We start from the raw sequence: 12,207 nt of genomic DNA, 5'->3' as shown, positions 1-12,207 counted from the left end.
TGTTTTTTGACTTCTCCAGTGCTTTTAACACAATATAGCCGGCACTTCTGAGGGGGAAACTGGAAGGGGCGGGAGTTGACCAACACCTGGCTGCATGGACTACAGACTTTCTCACCAACAGACCACAGTATGTGAGACTCAAGGACTGTGTCTCAGACGTGGTTCTATGCAGTACGGGGGCCCCTCAGGGTATGGTGCTCTCTCTCTTCCTTTTCACCCTCTACACATCAGACTTCACGCACAACACCATGAACTGTCACCTCCAAAAGTTCTCCGATGATACAGCCATTGTTGGATGTGTGTCTGAGGGAAATGAACAGGAATATAGGGGGGTCATCAATGACTTTGTTAACTGGTGTGAATGCAACCACCTGCATATAAACACCAGTAAAACAAAGGAGATGGTGATCAACTTCCAGAGGAAGACACCACATATCACACCAGTGAACATCCGGGGTTTGGACATAGAGATGGTGGCAAAATACAAATACCTGGGTGTTCACCTCAGGGCCACCCCTGGCCAAATCGGGGCCCTAAGCAGAATTTTATTTTTTTCTGGATGCAAAGTCATCAATGAGGTCATCATATGACAGCTGCTGTGCCACTTCTGAGTTGATGTTTATGATAGCCAGGCTACTCAAGCTTTCTTGCACCATTGATGAGCGGAGGTATGTTTTGATGAGCTTCAGTTTTGAAAAGCTTCGCTCAGCAGAGGCAACTGTAACAGGGAGAGTTACTGCAATGCGGAGGGCAATCCATAGATTTGGATACAGTTCCATATCACAATGATGATATTTCTATATTTAAATATTTTTATACACTTATTTTTACATTTTGTACTTAGGTTCTATATTCCTACACTGCTGTTTGCTGCTGCAACTCTTTAAATTTCTCCATTGTGGGTCAAATAAAGGATTATCTTAATTTATCTTCTCTTATCTAATCTTATATGACTGTTATGAATTAAATTCACCAAGAGATGGCGACATTTTACCTCCATAAAAATAGCCCAAAACTTCTATTGATAGCATAGATTGATAGGCTATAAACTTGAGTCAACATACGACCACCAACTTAACCACTCCTTTTTCAACAGAGCAGTTAACAAGACATTCAATAAATGATATCAGGGCCACTGGAAAATTTAATCTCCAGTCCACATCTAGACAGAATTATCCTCTCTTCTGTCTCATGATTAGCAGGCTAGCAGCTGGGGTGTTTATGCCACAGAGTTTTCTTTTTTATTTCAACAACATACCCACCTTCAAGTGAAGCACGAACCTCCTCTTGTTTTGACTTTGTCTTTCTTTTGCCTGCTCCCGATTCATATTGCCGTTTGGAGGCCATCTCACCACCTGCATCCAGGTTGGTCAGATACTGCGTGCTGTCAATCATTGCGGCAACGCGTGCGGTGTCAGATTACTCGTCTCTTTTTTTTTTCTCTCCTGCCTCGGGCTGACTTGGTGCTCTATACGCGCCTCATGGCAGCGATGCGCAAACTTTGCGCATTTGCAGAGAATGCGTCACCTTGCGCAAAATGGGGCCCCCCATGGATCGTGGGGCCCTACACACAGCGCGTGTTCTGCGTGTAGGGAGTGTAGGCGCTGGTTCACCTTAACAATAAACTGGACTGGACTGACAACATGGATGCCCTGTACAAGAAGGGCCAAAGTCGCCTCCATCTGCTGAGGAGACTGAGGTCTTTTGGGGTGCAGAGGACATTATTTTGAACATTTTATGACACTGTGGTGGCATCAGCGCTCCTTTATGCAGTGGTCTGCTGGGGAGCTAGCAGCACGGACAGGGACAGGAAGAGACTGAACAAACTGGTTAGGAGGGCCAGCTCTGTCCTGGACTGTCCGCTGGAGTCCATAGAGGTGGTGGATGAGAGGAGGATGTTAGCCAAGCTGACGTCAATCATGGACAACACCTCTCACCCCCTGCACCAGACTGTGGAAGCCTTGAGCAGCTCTTTCAGCAGCAGACTCTTACACCCACTGTGTAAAAAGGAGCGCTACCGCAGATCATTCATCCCCACAGCCATCAGACTGTTTAACTCAAGCACTACCTGAACAGTCACTTTCCACCCACTTGTTTTCTTTTGTAAATATCTTATTGTTTTTTGTAAATATCTTGTGTTTTTCGATTTATTTTCTATTTAATATTTCTATGCATATTTTTCTTATTCTTACTTGTACTGTTGCACCTCTAGCTGTTGTAACATGTGAATTTCCCTGTTGTGGGATAAATAAAGACAATCTTATCTCTTAAAGAAGTTAAGAGGCCATGCAACAAAGAACATTTGATTCACACAACTTTCTATGATCGTTCAAGTTACTGTTTGTATATTTTTGACACATTTTCAGAAGACCTATAATAAATGAATTATTGAACCAAACTTCATGATCGTTTTTTGTGACAAAGTAGTATATGTTCCACTCATTCCATCACAGGAAGATGAGAGTTGTTGCTCTTAACAAGTGGATGTATTGACTCAGTGGCCATATTTCTCCTGGGATTTATTTGGGTTCCAGTAAAGATAATTCTGGTTTACCCTCCTGTTACCTGGGACTGTAGCTCCTGGTGGCTCTAATAAAACACAGTGGATGTGCTGGCATGTGAAAGTTGAGGACAGTGTTTATACTGGGCAGCTCCCTGTATCAAAGTGTTTCACTAATGGGACGGAGCATGACACCTTGGCATCTGTCCCTGCATAGGTTAAGTTTAATTCAAAAAGTACAGTTTTTGATAATCTGTTTGAGATGTTGTTCCACTGGAAAGTGTTTGTTCTGTTCCTCAGGTGATGGATAAATATGGAGAGTTCTACGGTCATGACCGCATCAGTGAGCTGCTGGGAATGGATAAGGCTGCTCTGGACTTCAGTGATGCTCACAAAAAGAGAAAACCCAGGAGAGACGGGTCACTGGCTGCTGTGTGAGTACTCTCTATGAGTGAATGTGTGTGTGTGTGTGGAGACGAATATTTATTTTTATTTTGTCATGGCAAAAATGCATTTGCATACATTTAACAACCAATGTAATCTAAGGACTGCTTTTATTCATGTATAAAAACATAGGATGAGAATTCAAATGTACAACTTTGACTGATTTTCTGAGCAAGGTGCGCACTACAGACAGGAATATTGTAAAGTAACTTATTACTTTCTAATCAAGGTAAGTAGTAATATGTAGTACATTACATTTTGGAAGTAACTTGGCCAACACTGCTCATAACCAGTAACTCACTTGTGTCATTGATGGCATTAAACAAAATTTACAGTACAAAGGGCAGTAAAAAACAAAAAAACCTGTACTCATTTCAGATATCTTTTGAATTGTAAAATCATTCACTGGACAGATTCTTCTTCCAAATCAGCACAACCACCTGTTACAATATGAAGAGGCAGAATAGCAGCTCTAACCTGAGAACAGATTGACCTTTCTTTTGATACTTTTGAATAATGCCAGGCTGGTCTGGTGTTGATGGTATCAGGTTTTACTCGCAGGACTTGTAATTACCCTGAAAGTAAGGTCTGCTTGAGGCTCAACCCAGCACAGAAAGTCCCCCAGTCATATGTTTTTAGACATCATCCTCCATGATCATCCTCTTCTCTCTCTGTTCTCAGGCTGAACTCCATTGATGTCAAGTACCAGATCTGGAAGCTGGGGGTTGTATTCACAGACAATGTAAGTACATAGAAGCACTCAATCCTTCACCAGCCACGTCTGGCTCCACCATGTAGATTAACTTCCATTTCACAAATAAGTGTTTCCAAAAATACATTATTTATTTCAGAATTTAAATATTATCATGATCACGACCACAGCAATGCCATGGTTTTCATGCATGAAAATCAAATTATTTATTAATCAAAAAATGGTATTACTACGAATACATAAATGTATGTTGGGTTTGGTCTCCTACCATTGTATAAATTATTATTTTTAAAAATTCTACTGTTTGTGGATGATCATAAAATATTGCAGACATGATTTATTGATAATGATTTCTGATTTACACTAACCACACTATCAGTACATCACATTTTAAACACATATTCTTCAAACTCAACTTCAGTTGCCTTACACTGACATATTGAATAAGGTTTCAGCTGTTACTGATGTGGTTTCTAGCAGATATAGAATATGAAATAATATTGGCAATTATATATTCATTACCTGTGTATGGACAGTGCAAACAGCACATCTTTTTGAACTTACACAAAGAACATCCTGGAAATTCTTATTTTAAAAAAACATATTTAAAGAAACACATAATATAGCATCATTTTAATTCAGTCTTAACAATGCAGGGCTTACTTTTTCTTTTATGGTCTCACTGTGATTTATGAGACATTTTGGTCGAGTGTGATGGATTGAGTGGCATTTAGCAGTCAGGTTGCAAATTGCAATCATCTGTAATAGTCACTACATTGTCTGACCTCTCTATCTCTCTGTCCCTGTAGTCCTTCCTGTATCTGGCCTGGTATATGACCATGTCCATCCTGGGTCACTATAACAACTTCTTCTTTGCTGCCCATCTGCTTGACATCGCCATGGGCTTCAAGACACTGCGTACCATTTTGTCCTCAGTCACACACAATGGCAAACAGGTAAAAAGCTGCATAAACATAAATACAACTGCACTCATATTTCAACACCTGAACTCAAATACCTACCTGCAACTACTGTAAATTCTTAATGTCCTGATAGAAAGGTCAACCATTATACACAACTTTTCAGTGAGTGTAGGAGTGTACAGACCATTTCACTTTCAGTACACAAAAATGCTGACTGTTAGTTTTCAACTAGTTATGGATGTTGTGTTGGTGATGTTTTCTGTCTATCCAGACTCTTGATCAGCCTCGTCTTTTCTCCTGTCTCCCAGCTGGTGTTAACAGTTGGCTTGTTAGCAGTGGTGGTGTACCTCTACACAGTAGTGGCCTTCAACTTCTTCAGGAAGTTCTACAACAAGGGTGAAGATGGAGAACTGCCAGACATGAAGTGTGATGACATGTTGACAGTGAGTATGACAAGTGTTTTGCTTTTAGGTGCTGTACTGCAGTCAGACTTGTTGTGCTTTAATAAAATGGCAAATACAGTTAACATGGGTATAATGACATAAAGCAGGATTTTACAGACCTTACCTGATGTAACAGATTGAGAAAATGAGGTTAAAGACGCAATATGTAATTGGACTAGGGTGAAAGTTCTGATAGATGAATAGATGTGTAGACAGCAGTAGTGACAGCCAAAGTGTTGTAGATAAAACACTATGATGTGGACCAAAAGCTTGATGGAAGATGAGAGTTCTGGTGACTTTTCAAGGAAATAATTTGAAGCTAAAATCTGCACTTCTTTTGTTAAAGTATATACTTTCTTGTAGTCATATGCACAATGTGTGCATGGAGTGTTATAAAAAGGTTGATGGAAACTTTGCTGATTTTCTAACAGCTTGTATCACCACCAGACTCTGAGTCAAAACCAAGCACCACCCAACTTGCAGTACGTCACCCATCAGCAGGAGTGTTTATTGGTCCATTGCAGCGCAGTGCATTCTGGTTGTTGTAGGTTTTCATATACCATAGGCCTTTTTTCTCTGTTTTCTCTGCTCATGTAGCACCACTTTCAAAAATATTTGTCTTTCTACTGCAAAGACAGCCCCGTGTTATGCAAGGGCCATCTTTCCAGTGGTGAAGTACTTCTTTAAGACCATGGATTAACTTGATGCTACTCACTCTCATTGCTCTGGGCAGTGGCTCATGACTATTCTGGATGATAATATCAGTAACGCCTGTCTCATTGAAAGCAGTCAGTAAAGAGGAAACAGCACCATTTATGGACAGAAAGTCATGGGTCAAAGCTTCAGTCTGACAGTGTTCACCCTCAGGCTCTGTCTGAGGTCCAGCTGAGCTGCTGTAGGATTACACAGTCTTTTTTTTGTTAGTTTCTCCTCTTGGCATCTGGTAGATTTTAAGAATAGCAACATTTCGCATGACATTAAGAAAGATTAGTAATATCTAGGAACCTGGGATGTTTATCATGATGGAAGTTCAACTTAAGGCTCTCTTTGGGTACAATATCTGGATTTATGGAGCCTATAATTGATGGTCCTTTATAGTGGGTTGGTAGTTTCATGAGGCCAGAGCCGGTTAGCTACAGTATGCAGCATAAGCTACCGTTATGATTTATCTTAGTTAAAAGCGAACTTGCTTTGTGATACAGAGGTTAAGCCAAAGATATCTCATACACACTCATCTCACTTCATGACACAGGCCTTGGCAAAGTGATGGTAGGATTAATATGCATTTATAACAATGTTGGTGTAATCCTTTACATTTACACAAAGGTTGTAATGCAGGTTAGTGTAATCAGGTGGGAAGTTTAACTGTGTAGTCAAGTATAAAGGAAAATCTTGTCAGTGATGGAGGGGAGGAAACAGGTAAAAACAGAATGAATTACAGCTGTGATGAGGCTGTTCCCTCCTCCTAAGTCATCTGAAAGAAATACTATATAAGGGCTCTATGATGTGTGTTGTCAGGGGATGGGGGGGGGGGGGGGGCCTTCTGTCACCCGGAAATTTCAGGACACACACACTTTAATCCCCTATAGTCAGCCACCCATAGCATTCCATAGAGCTCTTCTGTTTCCTATTAAGGGGCCGGGTGGCAACTCTGCCTGCTCTTCAGGAGGGTGACAGGGGCTTAGTGGGATGGAGGGATAGACTGATGAAGGGCCACTGCCCCAGGGAGGTTTTTGCTCTTTCCTCTCCTCCCTTTATGTGAATACATCCCTTAAAATAACACTGACAGAAGGATGAGAGGATCTGAACTGATCTCTCCTTTTCTGTTCACTTTTTCCTCTCTTAGCCTTTATCTTTTTCTCTCTGTACTAGGGTTTTCCCATCTTCTTCCCCCATTTCCTTTTGCTCAGTTCTCTGCATATTGTTCCCTTAATATATACACTGTACATCAGTTAAACTTTTCAGGACTTTGTCACTTACTTACTTACAATGAATCATTTGCATTCTTTGAACTGGATTTTAAAGGGGTTATCTTTTTTGTACTTTGTTGCTCCATTTCTGATGGCCATACTGCAAAAGCTCCTTTGTGGAAACACACACAGACACATTTTCAACTTTAATAATGATGCATACTTGGCCATAGACCATATGACTCAAATCTGACACAATAAAACTTTTATGTCTATTTATTGCACTTTGGTTCAGGTAAATTCAGGTGTGATTTATTTTAGGCCTTTTGACATAATTCTCCAAGCTATTACTTGTAAGAAGGCTGTCTGCACTGAAAAAGAGCAAATAGATCCTATTTGCCTGATTTTTAACTCTTTTTACTGAAACTAAATACATAATTATCAGTGAGTTCTATAAACAGTTGTATTTGTAATAAATAAAAACTTTTGCACATTTTATTTCAATATTTGGTAACATTTAATTTTACAGATCTGAAAAAATGTCATGGTAAGTAGGTGATAAGTTCCAAGCAACATATTAAAAATGTATCTGAATTGACCTGAAAATGTATTGAAAATAATCTCAATATTATTTGATAAAAATATTCAGCCTGGACACTTGGTCATTTCAGTCAGTGTGAGTTGCAAATATCACAATTGGTGTGGATTTAAAATCCAGCACATTAAATTTCTTGTCTGTCTTTCACTCTCTCCCCCTCTTTATGTGTCTCTTGCCCTGTCTCCCAGTGCTACATGTTCCACATGTATGTAGGTGTGAGAGCAGGTGGAGGGATTGGTGACCAGATTGAAGACCCAGCGGGTGACGAGTATGAGATCTATCGCATCATCTTTGACATCACCTTCTTCTTCTTTGTCATTGTAATCCTTCTGGCCATCATCCAGGGTGAGAGATACAAAACAGGCACCCGCATACGCACGCACGCACACACGTACACACACGTGCACACTGGTTTGTTGTAATTATCAAAAGGATCTGTAGAGCTGAGACTTGCCCTGTACTGCCAACATCATAATCTGGGTCAGATCCATATCGTGAAGCAATGTCCTAATAGTCAAGATCATGGGTATGTGTTGGTGGGAAGAACAAATCGAATGGGCTTCTGTGTGTGGTGTCCTTATGTCAGGAAGGTCTGACATCTGAGACTTGAGTCGAGTTTGAGAGAGCTTTGATGTTGAAAGCTAAAAGACATAAAGCGTTGCTCCCTTTTTAAAAATGGTCTCATTTGCTTATGAATTTGTCTTCTTTTTGCAGTAATATTCACCTCATAGAATAAATTACATATGAGCAGGAAAGAAAGATTTTGTACCAGTTTTCTCAAAATCACGAAGCCATGCAGTCATCCATGGAGGCCACACTGAGGATGGGACTTGGCTCTGACCTGTTGAGGCAGGGACACACCTCTGGGGGTGTCCTTTCATGTCTGGCTCCAGGGCGTTGGTGGCAGATCCTTGGAGTCCTGTGGATGCCAGGTGGGGCCTCCATGGATCCGAAAGTTGGGGAGTGAATTTTGCAGAAAAAAGAGTGATGTGAGAGCAAGTAATATTAACTCCAAGATATTTGAACCCTGATTGGCTGAAGTGGAAAGGCATGTTGACTGCTGTAGTTGTGAAGCAGTTTTATTAATGGGAAACATCTGATTCGGAAGTCGTAACTAGAAAAAGAGCAAAATTCATCTAAAATAGTAACTATTGTGCAAATAGCTGCTGCTCATAAAATAAAGTGGCAGGTTGTCTGCTTTTAGATTACCAGGGTGTAAGGCACACTCTTGAATAGCAAAACAGACTTATATAGATGGAGTACTATTAGAGGTTCGTTATATAAAACAAAAGACTTGTGGTTTTTAAGGTGGTTGTGGTCCAGTTATATATCTAACCCATGTTGACTTGTATAACAAAAGCATCTACCAAAGTGGGTCAGGTTTTTTAACCCCTACACCATCTGTTGTCTCTGAACATTCTAGGGTTGATCATCGATGCTTTTGGAGAGTTGAGGGACCAGCAGGAACAAGTGAAAGAAGACATGGAGGTGAAAAAAACAGAGACACACACACGCACAATCAAAACAACAATGTAGTATTATACGGCACATGAATTACGGGAATAATGTAAAAATGTATGAAAATACTGTATGCAATAGTAGATTTTGTTTACGCACCCAATAGAGCCAAATCACCAAATTACTTGTGACATTCCCATTAGAGCATTTAGAAGTTAATATATTTGCATGACATCCAGATGCAGGCTGCAATTTAACAGCCAATAGGGCTCACAGGTAAAGACCTGCAGGTAAATGTCTTGTGTAATGACAATCACTTAACTCTCTAATGTTTCTATCCTCCAGACCAAATGTTTTATCTGTGGAATAGGCAATGACTACTTTGACACAGTGCCACATGGCTTTGAAACGCACACGCTACAGGAGCACAACCTAGCCAACTACCTGTGAGTACATGTGGAGCTTGTGTGTGATTGTATGTGCGTACCTGTACCTCTAACATGGTGCCAACCAGTGTTTTTATAATAATGACATGGATTCTTCAAAATTATGAGCTAGGTACAGGGGAGCAATTTCACCATTACTTCATAGTCTTCCTAATGCAGTACACCTGAATGGAAGACTCTACAAGCTTTTGGTATAGTGCTTTTTATGTTGGAGTGTTGCAAGAATACTTTGTACAGATAATGTCTAAAAAGTTGGTGGAAACATTTCTCAGCTGTATGATTTTGGAGGTGTCATAAACCTTCATTTGAGACAAACCTAGTAGAATTGAGGAAACTGAGACTGTATCTCGGAACAGGTCTGGCTGTAATCAGTCAGAGGCAATCAAGAAGACCTCCCAAACAAAGACATCAGTGAGAATTTGTCACATATTCACTTTGCCAATTAAAGAAACAGGATTCAAGGTAAAATAAATAAAAAGAATTGTAATGCTTTCAGATCTAGTTTTTCTGTAGTTTACGATTTGCCTCTGTTGGTGTGGGCATGTGAATGTACAGTGGATATGTTTTTCTAAAAAGTGTGTGTATGTGTGTTTCAGATTCTTTGTGATGTATCTCATTAACAAGGATGAAACAGAGCACACAGGCCAGGTAAACCAGCTCATTTCCCTTTGTAGAAAATATAAGTAGACACTTGTGGGATACTGTATTGTGTTCAGCTTCAGTTTCCATCAGTATGATCCTTGCTGTTGTCTACTGGTGTTGTTAAAGCCTCAGTATGCTTCAAACAAAGGGTGTGTTGGATTTTCTAATAGCTACTGAAACCGTTTTCAGGTTGGAATTGTGTGTGTGTGTGTGTGTGTGTGTGTGTGTGTGTGTGTGTGTGTGTGTGTGTCTGTGTGTGTATGTTGGGGGGGGTCATTCCATGGCCCATGTATGTGATGTAATGTTGTGAACTTCCTCTCCTGACAATACAGAAGGTGGAGGCCAACCGCTATTAAACAACAAAGGAGAAGCTGTTATTTTGCTCTGCTATTAGCATGCGGGTCCTCCTTGTGATTGTTTGTCCACATCAACAGATTTAAAAGTAATAGTAAACAACCAGCTTGTTGCTGTTTCCACTTTTTGCCACAGCTGGCTGTGTTTTTTCCTACATCCCCTGCAGTCCTCACTGCCGCAGCCTAAACACACTGCCCTCATTCAGGTGAATGGGAGGACTGGTATTTTCACCGCAGTGCCTGATTCTGTCTGAATGGGCTCTTATCCCTATTTGCATGATTCCTCTCATCCTCTCATGTATGATGGCAGGCTTCTCATCCTGCCAATCAGAATATGTTGAAACACTTTTGCCCTCAGACGTGGTTGTACAACATAGTTTGTTTGAGGCATACTGAGGCCTTTAGTGGCTCAGTGTTGGAAGCTTACTACACAAGCTTAGTACACAATGTAGTAGAGTCAAATATGCTACAATTATGTCATATGGAATGTAAGTCCTTCCTACCTCCTCCCATCTGTTTGTCTTAAAGGAGTCTTACGTATGGAAGATGTACCAGGAGCGTTGCTGGGAGTTTTTCCCTGCTGGTGACTGTTTCCGGAAACAGTACGAGGATCAGCTCAACTGATCTCTTCTTGGAGCAACAGACTCTTCCATTTCATACTGTAATCTGTTCAAGGCACCTCTGCAGCCATCCTCCCTCTGCTTATCCTTCAAACTTTTCTTACCGTTATTGTTGTAAGGAGTGCCTGTTCCACCAAATGACAGGATCTACACTTGGCTACACTTTCCTGTCCAGGAGGAACTTCATGTCCAGCCTCCACTACAGGCCCCACCCTAAGCCTTCCTCCCAGCTCTTCCTCATCCAGACAGTCAACTCGCCAGCTCTGCCCCAATTTCCAGCACACTTTGTTTGGAATGCATCTAAGACTTTGTACATAGAAAATATCAGATTATATGCTGTAAAATATGTGACTGCTGGCACGTCAAGGTTTTTGGCTCAGATGATGACTTCTTTGCTTCATCTTATTCTACATTCACAGTAACAAGCAAAAAATACAAAGGAAGGAGGGAGCAAGGAAAAAAGGAAGTACCCAAAGTCCGACAGAGGAGAGAGGAAGGAATAAAAGAGAGAATTTCTCCTGAAAGACTTTCAGGACAATGATCACTACAGAAAGAGCAGACATTAGTATGATGATGTTTACGACTTTTCATGTGTACAATGCACGTTGCATGTAGGTATAGGGAGTGGACATGAATAAGAAACACCTCTACAACCCTGCTGTGATCCAATACAACAGCTCTGCAATAAATCTGACCTTTCAGAAGCTTACATGATCAGCTTTTGTTAAGACTGTCAAAGAGGTGATGGTTTAATTAAAACTCTTCGTAACTCTTCAAGGTTTTTTAGTTTCTGGTACATGTCAAGTGAGAATACATAAGGTGTCTCAAACATAATCTAATCCAACACACCACCGAACTTAGGTGTTGATTCCCAGCTAGCCAAATTGTATCAGTTATTGACCTGTGGCTTTTATTTCTAGATGTGGGCCACATACGTCATGCCTTACGTGGCCCAAGTTTGCAGTAATCGTTTACTGCAGAGTTGACACCGGCTAGTAATGTACAGTATGCATATTGGGATGCGGAACATCTGGTGTACTGTCGGATGGCGTCAACTGGGCCAAGCCAGAGCCAATAGCTGTTGTATGACATGCGGCTGAGTGCTGGATAACCAAGCTTGGCATCATAAGCTGGGACTCAACACCTCTGTGACACTGT

At 40.8% G+C, this 12,207-nt stretch overlaps 1 protein-coding gene across 1 annotated transcript in view; it reads left to right on the top strand.

The window, feature by feature from the left end:
• Nucleotides 1-11,053, top strand: part of ryr2a (ryanodine receptor 2a (cardiac)) — a 190,202-nt gene extending 179,149 nt beyond the window's left edge. Inside the window, exons 108-116 of the mRNA XM_073490144.1 lie at nucleotides 2,801-2,934; nucleotides 3,626-3,686; nucleotides 4,466-4,612; nucleotides 4,888-5,022; nucleotides 7,719-7,875; nucleotides 8,954-9,018; nucleotides 9,334-9,434; nucleotides 10,031-10,082; nucleotides 10,958-11,053. Of these exons, the coding sequence (XP_073346245.1) occupies nucleotides 2,801-2,934; nucleotides 3,626-3,686; nucleotides 4,466-4,612; nucleotides 4,888-5,022; nucleotides 7,719-7,875; nucleotides 8,954-9,018; nucleotides 9,334-9,434; nucleotides 10,031-10,082; nucleotides 10,958-11,053 (948 nt within the window). The remainder of the gene's footprint in view (nucleotides 1-2,800; nucleotides 2,935-3,625; nucleotides 3,687-4,465; nucleotides 4,613-4,887; nucleotides 5,023-7,718; nucleotides 7,876-8,953; nucleotides 9,019-9,333; nucleotides 9,435-10,030; nucleotides 10,083-10,957) is intronic.
• The last annotated feature ends 1,154 nt before the right edge of the window (nucleotides 11,054-12,207 follow it).

Source organism: Pagrus major, chromosome 20 (genome assembly GCF_040436345.1).
Source record: "Pagrus major chromosome 20, Pma_NU_1.0".
Lineage (NCBI taxonomy): Eukaryota > Metazoa > Chordata > Actinopteri > Spariformes > Sparidae > Pagrus > Pagrus major.
This window is presented reverse-complemented; position numbering and strand designations above follow the sequence as displayed.